Raw genomic sequence first — 12,091 nt, 5'->3', positions numbered from 1 at the left:
AACAGCCTTATAAACACCTGGGCTAGGGAACATGGCATTGAATGGGTGTACCATATCCCTTACCATGCACCTGCTGCTGGCAAAGTGGAACGGTGCAACGGACTCTTAAAAACCACTTTGAAGGCACTGGGCGGAGGTACTTTCAAAAACTGGGAACAGCACCTAGCAAAAGCTACCTGGATGGTAAACACCTGAGGTTCCACCAACTGAGCTGGTCCTGCCCAATCTGAACCCCTGCATACAGTAGATGGAGACAGGGTCCCCGCAGTACATCTCAAAGATCTGTTAGGAAAGAATGTCTGGATTAATTCTGCCTCTAGCAAAGACAAACCCATCCATGGGGTTGTTTTTGCTCAGAGCCCAGGTTGTACTTGGTGGATAATGCAGGAGGAGGGAGAAACCCGTGTACTTCAGGGGGATTTGATTTTGAGTGAAAACGGCATGTAATGTTAGGATAACTATGATTAATGTTTGCTGAATGTCACTATTTTGTATATATATGTATATATGTATATATATATGTGTGTCTTTAGAGTTAGAATGTATTAGTTATGGGCTTAAAAGCCAACGGATATGGAATAAGGGGTGGAATGTCTTGGGTTGTGTTTGTGCCAATTCTGTTATGCATTCCTATCCCTGTTGGCTTGTAATGCCCAAAAGGTGCCTGTGCCTTTAACCCCGACTTGGAAGAAGGAGCAGGAGCTGCTGGGAAGGCAGCATGGGCAGTTTAAAAGCCGGCGCTGCCACACAGCCGGGGCTTTTGGAGCTCGGCTCTTGCTCTGCTCGGCGCCGCGGGAGTCCTTGCTCGCAGTGTGCAGTGGAGTTACATTGTTGCAGTTTTAGCTAGCTTGGGTTTGTTAGATTCGGCAGCTTTCCCTGGACAGACCCCCTCTGCAGCTCCATCTCGTCCAGGATTCCGRAAGAAGTCGAGCAGGCAACAGAAAACACACCGAGCCCTCCATTCCATTCACAGTGAAGAAAGGACTGTAATACAGGTTTTTGGGTTTCCTTTTTGCCACTGTTACTGAATGTGGCCACATGGATTTCTTTTTTTTTTTTGTTTCTTTTCCCGGGGACGGGAGCTGCCATTTTTTTTTTCTCCGCACTGCCACGTGGTGAGCCGGAGGGGGCAGCTGTGCTCCTGGGCTTTTGAATATCTAACGGTTACTTTTTATCTGTTTCCTGTGGGCATTGTGTTTTGTTAATAAAGTACCTTTTTGCTCTTCACTTTTTGCCCGGCATCTATTTCTTATTGGTGGGAAAAAAATTATCAAATTTTTTTTCATTTCAGAGGAAACGTTTCTCTGTAACGTTTTTCTCTGAAAATATTGTCTCCAAACCAAGACACTGTGAAAATTCAAAATAATTTTCCACTAAATGACTTTCAGATTCCAGGGTCTGGGAGAAAGAAGATAAAAACTAACCCCAGTGCCTTTATCCTTCAAAAATCTGCTACAAAAGGAAATTATGAACATCCCAAAAATGTTTTTGTGGCCTCAAATTCTTTCCACTTAAATAACTCAGCCCTTTGAAGAAAATGCCTTGGTGATCCTGTGTGGTTTTCCTGCTGCAGAACCTTGTACAAATTTTCTGCTGAAGAGGGCAGAAAAATAGCTCCATTTGGAGGGCAGAAAATCATCTGAATAAATCATACTTCAAGTACCTGACCCAGTTTCTTGTCAATGCAATATCAAACTCGGTTAAAGCAAGTGTTCTGGTTTCAACACATCTTTTTCCTGGTAGTGGAAAGAAAACCTTGAAAGCAGATACATGTGGCAATAATTGTAAAATCTTGTTTGCAAACAAATGAGCCATAGTGGGATACTGACAATACTGTAATTGCACAGCTGTGCTGACCCCTGAGACAGCAGTAAACTAGATCACCCCAATTTCACCTTTTGAAGAAATTGCAACAAAAAGCTAGAAGGAAACTAAAACTTAGATTTCAAAGAGGAACTTTACATAAAGTTTTAAATCTAAACTACCTCAGTCTTTGGAGAAATCTGGATTTGGATTGACTGTTATTTCTTTTGTGGCAAACTGTCTTGGTTTGAGACAAATTGAGGAGGGGCAAATTCTCCCAAGTTCCAGTGAGCCCCTCCCCTGCCTGGGCTTGGAAAATAATTCTGTTATAGGAAAGTGAAAAAAAAACCCAGCCTGTTTATTTAACAAAACGAAACAAAATGCCTACAGGGCATGGGAAAAAAGAATTATTGAAAACCTGTGGAAATAGCTGGTGGATTTTTTCTTGGCATGGCTTACCCCTCCAGGGGGTCCCAGGGGGCTCGGTGGAGTCACTCTGGTGGGTCCCTGGAGGATTCTCACCTACTGTCCTCCCAGGCATCTTTTGATTCTCAGCTGAGAAAGCAAGTAAAAAATGAAGAAGACGAAGAAGCAGCAGTCCCAGSGAAAAACAGCTTCTTGCCGCTGTGGTTGCTAATAAGCTAGAGGACTGTTGTGCAGGTTACTGCCCCACCCACAACAAATCAGCTCACTGGGAAAGAAGTCCTGTAACAAAGAAAAAAATCCCCCAAAAAAMCCCCCGTTGGAGCTCTCTCGGCTCTCCAGAGACTGTAGCCAGGTTACAGTTTCTGTGCATAACACAGACAATAGGAATACACAGTCACCCTGGGACAGAAACTCAAAATTCTGTTCTGTTTCATAGCAAAAGATATACTACTGGTGAGGTTCCACTGTGGCACTTTTTTTCTTTTTTTCCTGGTTGATTAGTTTGGACTTTTTTTGTTTTGTTTATTATTTAAAATGTGCCTGATTTCCAGAATGTAGAATATGACTGTGATGACTGCTTGTTTTCAAATGTGGTTGTGTATTTTACCTCAGAGCACAGATTTATACAAGGCAAACATAAAAACATAATTGGGTTGGGAGACTATTTTCAGAAAATCGCTTATGCTGTTTTACTAACCGTTCTTATTTTTATATAAATCACTAGAGTCACTCTAGCAAATAATTTGAACAGTTTAACAGTATTCTTTGAAGTACTACTGCTTCAAGAATGTAAGCTAAGGAATCTGTCTCCTAAAAAAAAAAAAAATACATTTGTGGCGGCTGGGGGAGAACCACTTGCTTTTTAGATTTTTTCTGCATTGCAATTAATATCTTCCAGGCTAATAGTAGAAGCAAGGAGCTGAGTTTCTGGTGTGGTCAAACAATATTGAGGTCTAAAGTTCATTATAAGAAAACCAAGTCTCACAGCCTTTGTAATTAAAATCTCACAATTTTGTTTTTGTTTGTATTGGTTGCATCTTTGAATTAACCTTTGTAATTTTACTTGGTCTTTTGAGAAGCTTGGAAACTGAATATAGGACTTACTTAARTGCTAGACATTGATGTGAGATACTGTGTATATAACCAGCTGTAATAAGTACATATGTCCAATCCTGATACCCCTGATGACCTTTAATGCTGCTGTCTCTTATTGCTAACTTTGGAGGAAACATCATCCTTTGATTCTTGAATTGATTTCTCTTCACAAATGTGCTGTGATATGATGGCAGATGACCAAATCAAAATCAGCATAAAATTAAAACTTATGTTAAAATAGAATGCAAAAGTACAACAGCACATTCAAATTACACAGATTTATTCYATGTAATAGTATACAGCTGCTAACCCTTCACTAAACCCAGCTTGTCTCAGCATTAAGCATCACAACACCTAGAAACTTAAAGGCAAACTCACAGATGAACCATCTGGATGAAAAAGCAGAAGACTTTGCAAAGAGTCCAGATGAAAAAAATCCTCCAAAACTCAAAAAACCCAACAACCCCCCCAAAAAACTGCCAGCAGGGAGTACAAAATGTATGTGGAATATATGTCAGGTCATAGCTGTAAAGTAGATTCTGTGTGTTGTCTGAGCTGAAGTAGAAAAACAAAATACAGTGACAAAGAAGGCAACATTGCTTTGCATTTATTTTCTAATACTTACAAAAGCTGTGAATGTATGGCAATGCTAAAGATTAGCTGCTGCTAGAGCATTTAATGAGATGACTCATAAGATACAGCATGGAATTTTAAGTGCAAAACAGAAACAGGGGAAAAACTGAGCTTTCTTCTCACATCCTTGTCTCCTCCAGTGGTCTGTTCATGAAATCTTGGATTGCCTGGTGTAGGGGTAACCATTTATTAATTGAAGCTTTCAAAGCTGTAATCCACCTAGAAGAAATTGAAGACCAACAATTGTCCCTGATCAAGGGTTATGCATGCATTTCTCTGTTCTTTGAAACATGCATTCAATAAGTGGAGTTTGTTTGACTCTGTTACTATGTGTGCTGATCATCAGTGGATTGGAGAGATGCAGAAAGTGAAGGTATTGGCTGCAAAACCAATATATCTTAACACCAATTTTCCAATACACTGAAAAGCTTGGTCTTTCTTTTCATTACATTAAAACCCAGGTAAATGTAATTAGTAGGCTTTAGGTAAAAACTTCCACTGACCGACATGGAATTTGACTGGATTGTTGTGAGAGAATTTAACTTCAGAATGTGATTTCATTGGCCAATTTTCTTAAATTAATTAGATTCTAATGGTGATTGATAGAAATAATTCTTGGGAATGAGAAGGATACATACTCATTTTCTCTTATGAGAGGTGTTTTGTGTTCCATATAACCCCTCCCACATAATTGTGAAATTTCTAAACCTCTGCTGCTTTTCCAGCACTGGCAATATCAGAACTGATGACTCACATGTGCCAGTATATGTTTTACTGCAGTTTGACTAAAGCTACCCCTTTGCTAAAGGAAATCTAGCGAGAGAAGTGAAAACAGACTGAAAACTAGATCTTCCCAAGCTACAATGTTCCAGCTCTCCTAAAGTCTGGCAAATGAAACTGGATGAAAACAGCAAACAAAAAAGTTTGATTTACCTTTTGTTTTCATTTACATTCTCTGCACATAAGTAAAAAGTTTTAAATTCTTCAGATGGAGGCTTGAGCTCAATCACAGATCTCTTGGAGCCCAGGGACTGTTCAGTCACAATATAGCCCTGCAGGTAAAGGCCACCTGGATAGAATAAAATAGCATGCATCATGTATATTACAGATACCATTATAGAATTACTGCCAATTACAAGCATACCAACAAATCTAGCAAACTGGATTTTCAGATGCCTTCAGTTYGGTGTGTTGACAGAGTTTTACAGAATTTACGTGTAAAAATCTGAAAGTTCAGATTTGTGTTCCTGTTATGAAAATTGACTTCAAAAGGCTTCCTGTCTATCAAATGATGAGCAGTAGAGATTTATTTAGCTTTTCATTAAATAAGACATGGCAAAATATTTTTTTTAGCTTTTGCCTGCCATTAATGAGACTGTCTTAAGCCACTGTGAAGTTCTTTGAAAGGAGAACTCTTGTTGCTGATATATTTTTTCCATCCTTTAAAAACTGAAGGGATATGAATTTTAATAGGAAAAAAAATCCTAGAATCAGGCTTGATTACTCCTGCTGCCATTACTAACTGAAATATCATTGCAGGCTACACTAGCCAGCTGTGAAGGAAGGCATTAGACAGAATTTGATCTCCAGGACATTTTCATTTTAGCTGGTTTYGATTTTTTTCCTCCAGATTTTATTTCAGTGAAACTTAAGGTGCAAGTTTATACATAAATGGTTAATAGTCAGAAAGACTTGCAGGACAGGGTCTGTATTTTTGGGGGGTCTCACATTTACGTACAACAGCATCAAAATAATGTTCTAGCATTGAGAGATGATTCCAGATTGAGAGATGTTCTAGCATGATATGAGGAAATGAGAATATGTGCTGAATATGAAAAAAACAATAATGAGAAAAAAAMCACTAATACATTGAAGAATTTTTATTGAGTAGGTATTTAAATACCAGAAGAAAATATTTGTCAGTAGGCTTCAGTGTCATAAATGCATAGTATTTAATTTCTGTCTTTTGCTATTTCATTGTTTTTTCACTGGGCAAGCCTTAGCTTTGGTTTCATGTAGAGAGAAAATCCCTGGTCATTGTGTATGTATGGCCTTTGGCAGACAAAAAGTGTTTTGCAAAAAATATGAAGTGGAGTACCTTTTTCCTGATCATAAAAGCATAACCCCTGAAAAGAGTTTTTCCCTTTTGATCTGAAGACTGGTTAGCAAGCAAAATTTCAACAGTATTTTCTTCTGGTTTTTCTGACTGCCAGCTTCCTTAGCACCGGGAGGAAGTATTTGCAGGTTCTCACTCATCTTTTCTCTGTTTTTGAAGTGAGCTCTGCTTGCAATTGACCCTTGTAAGCTCATGTTGCTCCTCTGAGAGTGGGCAGCCAAACCTTTCCTGCTGTGGGGAGGGATTCTACAGGGCAGCTTTAGCTGCAAATGACTGTGGCCACATCCTGGACAAGCAGGCTCTCCTGCAGTAGGAAAGTTCTGCATATTGAGGGTAGACTGACTTTAACAGGGCCATATGAAAACCTGGTAGTTTCAGGGAAACAAGTCTGAGTTCATTACGTCTGAAGGTGCTTCCTAACATGCAGGATTTGACAGCTTTCAAAGCTACCATTGGTGGGCCTGCCTCAAGCCACCCACCATAAAGTGCTTTTAGAAGGATGGATGTTGTTTCTGAAACCACCCTTTGAGAGAATGTGCATAGAATAATTACATTTCAGAAAGAAAAAAGTAAGACAGTGGGAGGAAAAGGGAAGAAGACTAGGGTCAGGAATGATGTGGCTTGTGAATATACAGAGTTTGGTCTTCCTTTATTCACCTTCATGGAACAGCATGAACTTCCTGTTAAGAACCTCTCATTAATGTTAAAAGTTCTACTTAGAAACTGCAGTGAAACATTTCTACTTAAAAAATCAATTAAAATCTAGCAGCCATCCCTACCTTGGGCAGGTGTAGACCGGAGTGTGGCATAAAAATACAAACAGCCATCCTTCAGAATGCAATAGTGCTGAACCCAGACATCTTTGCTCCTGTCCAGCTGGTGGAGAAGCCCCAGGCACTCGGGGTTCTTGATAGCCAATGGTGGAAGTGTAGTGTTATGCAGTGTGACATCTACCCACACATGGTTCTGTAAAGCAAGCATGTAATGAAATGTTCTAGTAAAAAACTAAGGAAGATCTGCTGGTATGAAAAGACACAAGCTCTAGTCTTCTGCCAAGAAATTATCGTTTGTTGTGAAAATCTTTTGAAACGTTGTGCTGGCTTTGGCTGGAATAGAGTTAATTTTCTTCACAGTAGCTAGTATGGGGCTTGTGTTTGGGTTTCGTGCTGAAAACAGTGTTGACTACACTGGGATGTTTTAGTTATTGCTGAGCAAGCTTGCACAGAGCCAAGGTCTTTCTGCCTKTCACCCTACCAGTGAGCTGGCTGAGGTTGAACAAGGAGTTGGGAGGGGACACAGCCAGGACAGCTGACCGTAACTGACCACAATGATATCTCATACCATAGTACATGCTCAGTGTATGAAGCTTGGGGAAGAAGTGGGGAAAGTTTGGAGTGATGGTGTTTCTCTTCCCAAGTACCCATTATATGTGATGGGACCCTGCTCTCCTGGGGATGACTGGGCACCTGCCCAACCATGGGAAGGGATGAAAGAATCCCATGTTTTGCTCTTCCTCTGTGTGTGGCTTTTGCTTTAGCTATTAAAATGTTTTGATCTTAACCCATGATTTTCCTCACTTTTAGTCTTCTGATCTTTCCCTCCTCATACTGGGAGCTAGTGAGTGGAAAGTTGTGTGGGGCTGAGCTGTTGCTGGAGTTCAGTCACAACAAAATTCAAAGCTGAAAATGAAATTACAAAAACCTGCATGTGATGGCAAACAATGTCCAATGTCTACTCTCTTCTTACAATAACAATTTTTTTTTCTGCATCTATTTTATTTTTCATTATATGTGTTGCTGGTACGAAGACAATTACTTTGAGCAGACTACAAGACAATTTTTTAAAAAAACTTCACAGCTATATGAAGAAGTTTTTTTAAAGAATTGTCTTGTAGTCTGCTTGACTTCAGTATTTTTTCTGTATATAATCTGGCAAGACAAAATTCACCATCTACTCTGGGTTTCAGAGAAAATGTCGTGGTGTCTGACACCAGGATACAGCATCCAGACTTAGACAGAAGCGCTACCGCACACAAAATGTTTGCATATTCCTTCCCTTCCCTGAGTAAAAAGCAGAGTATTTTCCATTAACAAATTTAGCTTATTGGCATGTGAAGAAAGAGCTCAACCCATGAAACATTGCCATTGTATGGGATATTTGTATGGCAAAATAATCCAAAAAGAAAATTGAGAAAAAAGAATCTCTTGTTTTATAAGACCATGTTGTCTAATGTGAGATTAAAGCATTTCTTTTTTAAATCTGAACAGCATTAGAATCTCAGCCTCTTCTAGTATGTTTTGCCATTTGCAATACACATTTAGAATTCCCCATCTACTAGTGTCTTTGTCATTTGAAATGTTGTGGGGCAATGTGTGCTAAACCAATAGCTTCTTGTCTGTTTCCACAGGGGCTTTCTTTTGCGTTTATTCATGATATTTCTTTAGCATACTTGGCAAAGCAATGAGAAAAAAGACCTAGCACAATATAGCTATTGCAGTAAAGAGCAGAAGAGGACTCCAGTAACACTACATGTATCCTTAAAGTAGTTATCCTTGTAGATTCATTAAGAGGGCACTGGTGTCACTACAAATCACTCTGTTGTGAGCTCTCCCATAACAACACACGAGCTATTGCTAAATGCCAGTCACAGAAAATATAGCAAACAAAAAAGAAGGCAAATATAAGCTTTTTCTGTTCAACTCAGTGGAAATTCTGGTTAGAAAATGAAAGCCACTTATTAAATCAAATATTAATTTGAAAAAAGGGCATTGTAGAGTCAAAGACAAAATTTAAGAAGTAGCACAGAAAGGAGCCAACTTACTGCATTGTTAATAGATGAATGCATGAGTGATCCTTCTGTATGTCTCATGTTGGACATTTTAGACAACAGTTACTTATGCATGCTGCACTAAAGAAGGACTCTGTTGAGTCTTCTGTGTTTTGTCTATGTGAGTATTATCCTTATTGACTCAGGGTGTTTTATTGTTTCCTTAGTAGGGGTACACTAGTTTGACTTATTTTTGCTATTTTCAAGTGTGTGGATTCCTTCATATTCTTTTGAGAAATGCTCAGGAAGAATATATTTGGAAATAAGTTTGGTCTTGCACTTATAACCTCATCTGAAAGCTAAAGCCAAAAGAAATGTAAGTTTAATCAATTTTACTTCAGTGCAAAAGATATTAATGCAACAAGAAACACCTTCCACTTTGTTTGGAAACCCATTGTTAAACACTGCTGAAGGTATCACTCACGCCACTTTTTAATTTTTCACTCATTAATGCAGGTTATAATTTACACCTTGCAATTTTCATAGTTTTTAATTGACAATTTTGCTTCATTTGGAAAAAAGCCTTGATACTTACCCTTCATTTCAGCCTCCCTTTCCATTGAAAACAAGTTGGTTCAGCATTTAAATCTCTTTAAAAAATTTTACAGATCAACAGCCTATTTTTGTAGGTGGTTCTGCCTGTAGTAGGATAGGGGCTAGGAAAGGACAGACTTTAATGTCTTTGACCTCTGTGGTTCCAAGTTTGGAAATACTAAAATTAGCCTTGCAATTCCCAGTTCAGGGGTCAGCCAGACACTATTGATACTTAATTACTCTGGGCTGAGCAAGGTCTCTCAGTAGCAGCTCAAGATCAATTATGGTTGTATTTTGCCCAGCCACAAGGGCGAGCAGAGATCGTATCAGTGTAAAAGACAGGTAAGTCAATTTTTTCCAGCTTACTTATCTTTCTTTACCTCCAAAACCACAGAAGATAAGAACTCAGCAATCATGCCTCATCCCCACCCAATATTCTGTTGGAAAAAATGGGTTACCTGCAATCAAGGCAGAATTGTGGGGAATACTTAGGAAGATACAGCCCTTCTCTCCTTTTACCCTAAACAGTATTACCTAAGGCATTACACATGCTTGTGAATGTCATCTCTACCCTTCCTTTCTGCCTGCTACTCTAATTTCATGTTATGTTTCCAAACCAGTTTAAGCTGCTGGTATCTGGAGAGAGATTTATTCATTCCATCATATGACAGCAAAGCATATAAGCTGAGTCATAATTCTGTATATTGTTCTTTGATTGGAACTGATTCACAGCCCAATGAAACAAAAGTGTGCAGCTTCCATATTTCAGTCTGCACCTGACCATGTACAAATACAGCTACTCCATCTTGGTTCTCTGCACAATCTGCTGCATACATGCTTCTCACCTAAGTACAGCATTACCTGATGGACAGGATGCACAGCTTTATCCATAGCCTCCAGCCACCTGTAATATGAAAAAAAAAGTGTTAATAGATTAGTCTGGTAGAGCAGAACAAATATGCGCCACTGCCTCTTTTAATTCTTGCTGACATATGCAGCATCCAAAGGGATGCAAAATTTTCAGGACACATTCAAGGCTTTAGGATAAAAAAGCAGTGGATTGAATCTAATCAAGAGCTGCCTACTCTCAAAAAGATAAGTCTTAAAGCTTGCTTGTGTAACACATTGTAATAAATGAAGGCAATATTGCAGACAAGAGAACATATATATCAAAACACACAATTCAAAATATAGTTCAACACATCAAGCAAAATAATCACTCTTCTTGTCTTTGTCATAATGCAGATAAGGAATTTGTGGGAAACATAAAGAACCCTGAAACCGGAAACTACAGACTTAAGTAAGCTGTTTGTTAGCAAAGTTATTCTGTTGTGCTATGGATGGTATAATATTTGGAAATGGAAAATGCTTTGATATTACAATGGTGGGTTATGTTAAGTAGTAAGATGATGTAAAAAACCCAGGATGTATGAATACCAAAACATCAATTTAATTCACAGCTTAATTTTTGACAGCTCACAATAAAACAAAGAGGAAAATAAAATTAGATTTTAGTACTTTTTGAAAATTATTATTCTGTTGCTCATATGTGTGGTTCAGTCTCTTTGTTTTGTCAGCTGTTGTCTTTGGGAAATGCAAAAGAACATTTTTAAAGCCTAATTCTCTCAAACCGAAGGACACTGCCTCTTGTCAGARCTGCCGTGCTTTTGTGGCACTTTTGCATTTTAATATACTAAAATGAAAATATGACAGAATGACAGAAAAGGAGATTAATTAATTAATTAATTAGTTAATTAATTACTAGCACTGTCCTTGTTGACTAGAAGAGAGACTGATAAGCAAGTTTACATTCACAGGAAAATTTACACTTCATGTGATACAACAGTGGGAGAAAAGACATGAGAGTAAGGGTGAAGTTTTTGTTCTCAAGATAAATCAAGAATTCAGGAGGATAGGAAAACATGAACATTCAAAATTTTATTTTAAACAAAAGGCTATGAAACCGGAAAATGATTTTTGAAGCTTCTGAAATTGAGAATTAAAAACACTGTCTTCCCTTCACTGTTGCTGATAGATTTTTTGGGTTTTTTTCCCTAAGGATCAAGGAAGGTATTGTGAAAATCCTCCAAAAATTCAAACTCTTTCTCCCCACACTAGAAAAACAAAACAGATGCTGTTAAAATGAAAATTGCTTACCTCTTCATTTCCTGGTTGGAAGTTGCACAGAAGTAGAAAATCCTGTTTCCAGCTTGAGGTATACATTTAAAAACAAATGGTTTACCCAGACTGGTGTCAACACTGATTTCTGCTCCTTCCAGCTTTGTTATTTCCAGGGGTCTGCACTTCCCTTCATCCTGCAATTAGAAAGAAAGAGTTCCCAGATTTCAGGACTAATATTAAACTGATTCATATCAGTTAAATGGGAATAAACCAGTAAAATGTGAATAAACTCAGGGAATGAACTCAGGGAATATTCAAAGTTCTAAAGCTCTTATGCTTTGGAACCATCATACAGTTTAATGATCAGCAGTGCAATCAAAAAAGACAAATTAATCAAACATCCTCTAAACTTGCATCTCTGTGTTTTCTCTCTTAATTGTTTTTGGTTCATCAGAAGCCATATCTGCATGCAAAAAAAAAAAAAAAACTTTCTAGGTATGTGTAGATATTCCAAATATTTAGGGTGCAGCTGAATG

The 12,091-nt window shown here is 38.3% G+C and overlaps 1 protein-coding gene across 2 annotated transcripts in view; it reads right to left on the bottom strand.

Moving 5' to 3' along the window:
* Positions 1–3,629: 3,629 nt before the first annotated feature.
* LOC130584623 (uncharacterized) overlaps positions 3,630–12,091 on the bottom strand; it is a 40,847-nt gene continuing 32,385 nt past the window's right edge. For both annotated transcript variants that reach the window (XM_057384718.1, XM_057384719.1), the window contains 5 exons: positions 11,592–11,749; positions 10,296–10,338; positions 6,853–7,039; positions 4,891–5,026; positions 3,630–4,176 (listed from right to left, as the gene is read on the bottom strand). In XM_057384718.1, coding sequence (XP_057240701.1) covers positions 4,077–4,176; positions 4,891–5,026; positions 6,853–7,039; positions 10,296–10,338; positions 11,592–11,749 — 624 coding nt within the window. In that variant the 3' untranslated portion in view covers positions 3,630–4,076. The remainder of the gene's footprint in view (positions 4,177–4,890; positions 5,027–6,852; positions 7,040–10,295; positions 10,339–11,591; positions 11,750–12,091) is intronic.

Source organism: Malurus melanocephalus, unplaced genomic scaffold, assembly GCF_030028575.1.
Source record: "Malurus melanocephalus ecotype Western Australia unplaced genomic scaffold, MMel_1.1 scaffold_739, whole genome shotgun sequence".
NCBI classification, from domain to species: domain Eukaryota; kingdom Metazoa; phylum Chordata; class Aves; order Passeriformes; family Maluridae; genus Malurus; species Malurus melanocephalus.
Note: the sequence above shows the minus strand (reverse complement) of the source record. Positions and strands in the feature narration are given on the sequence as shown.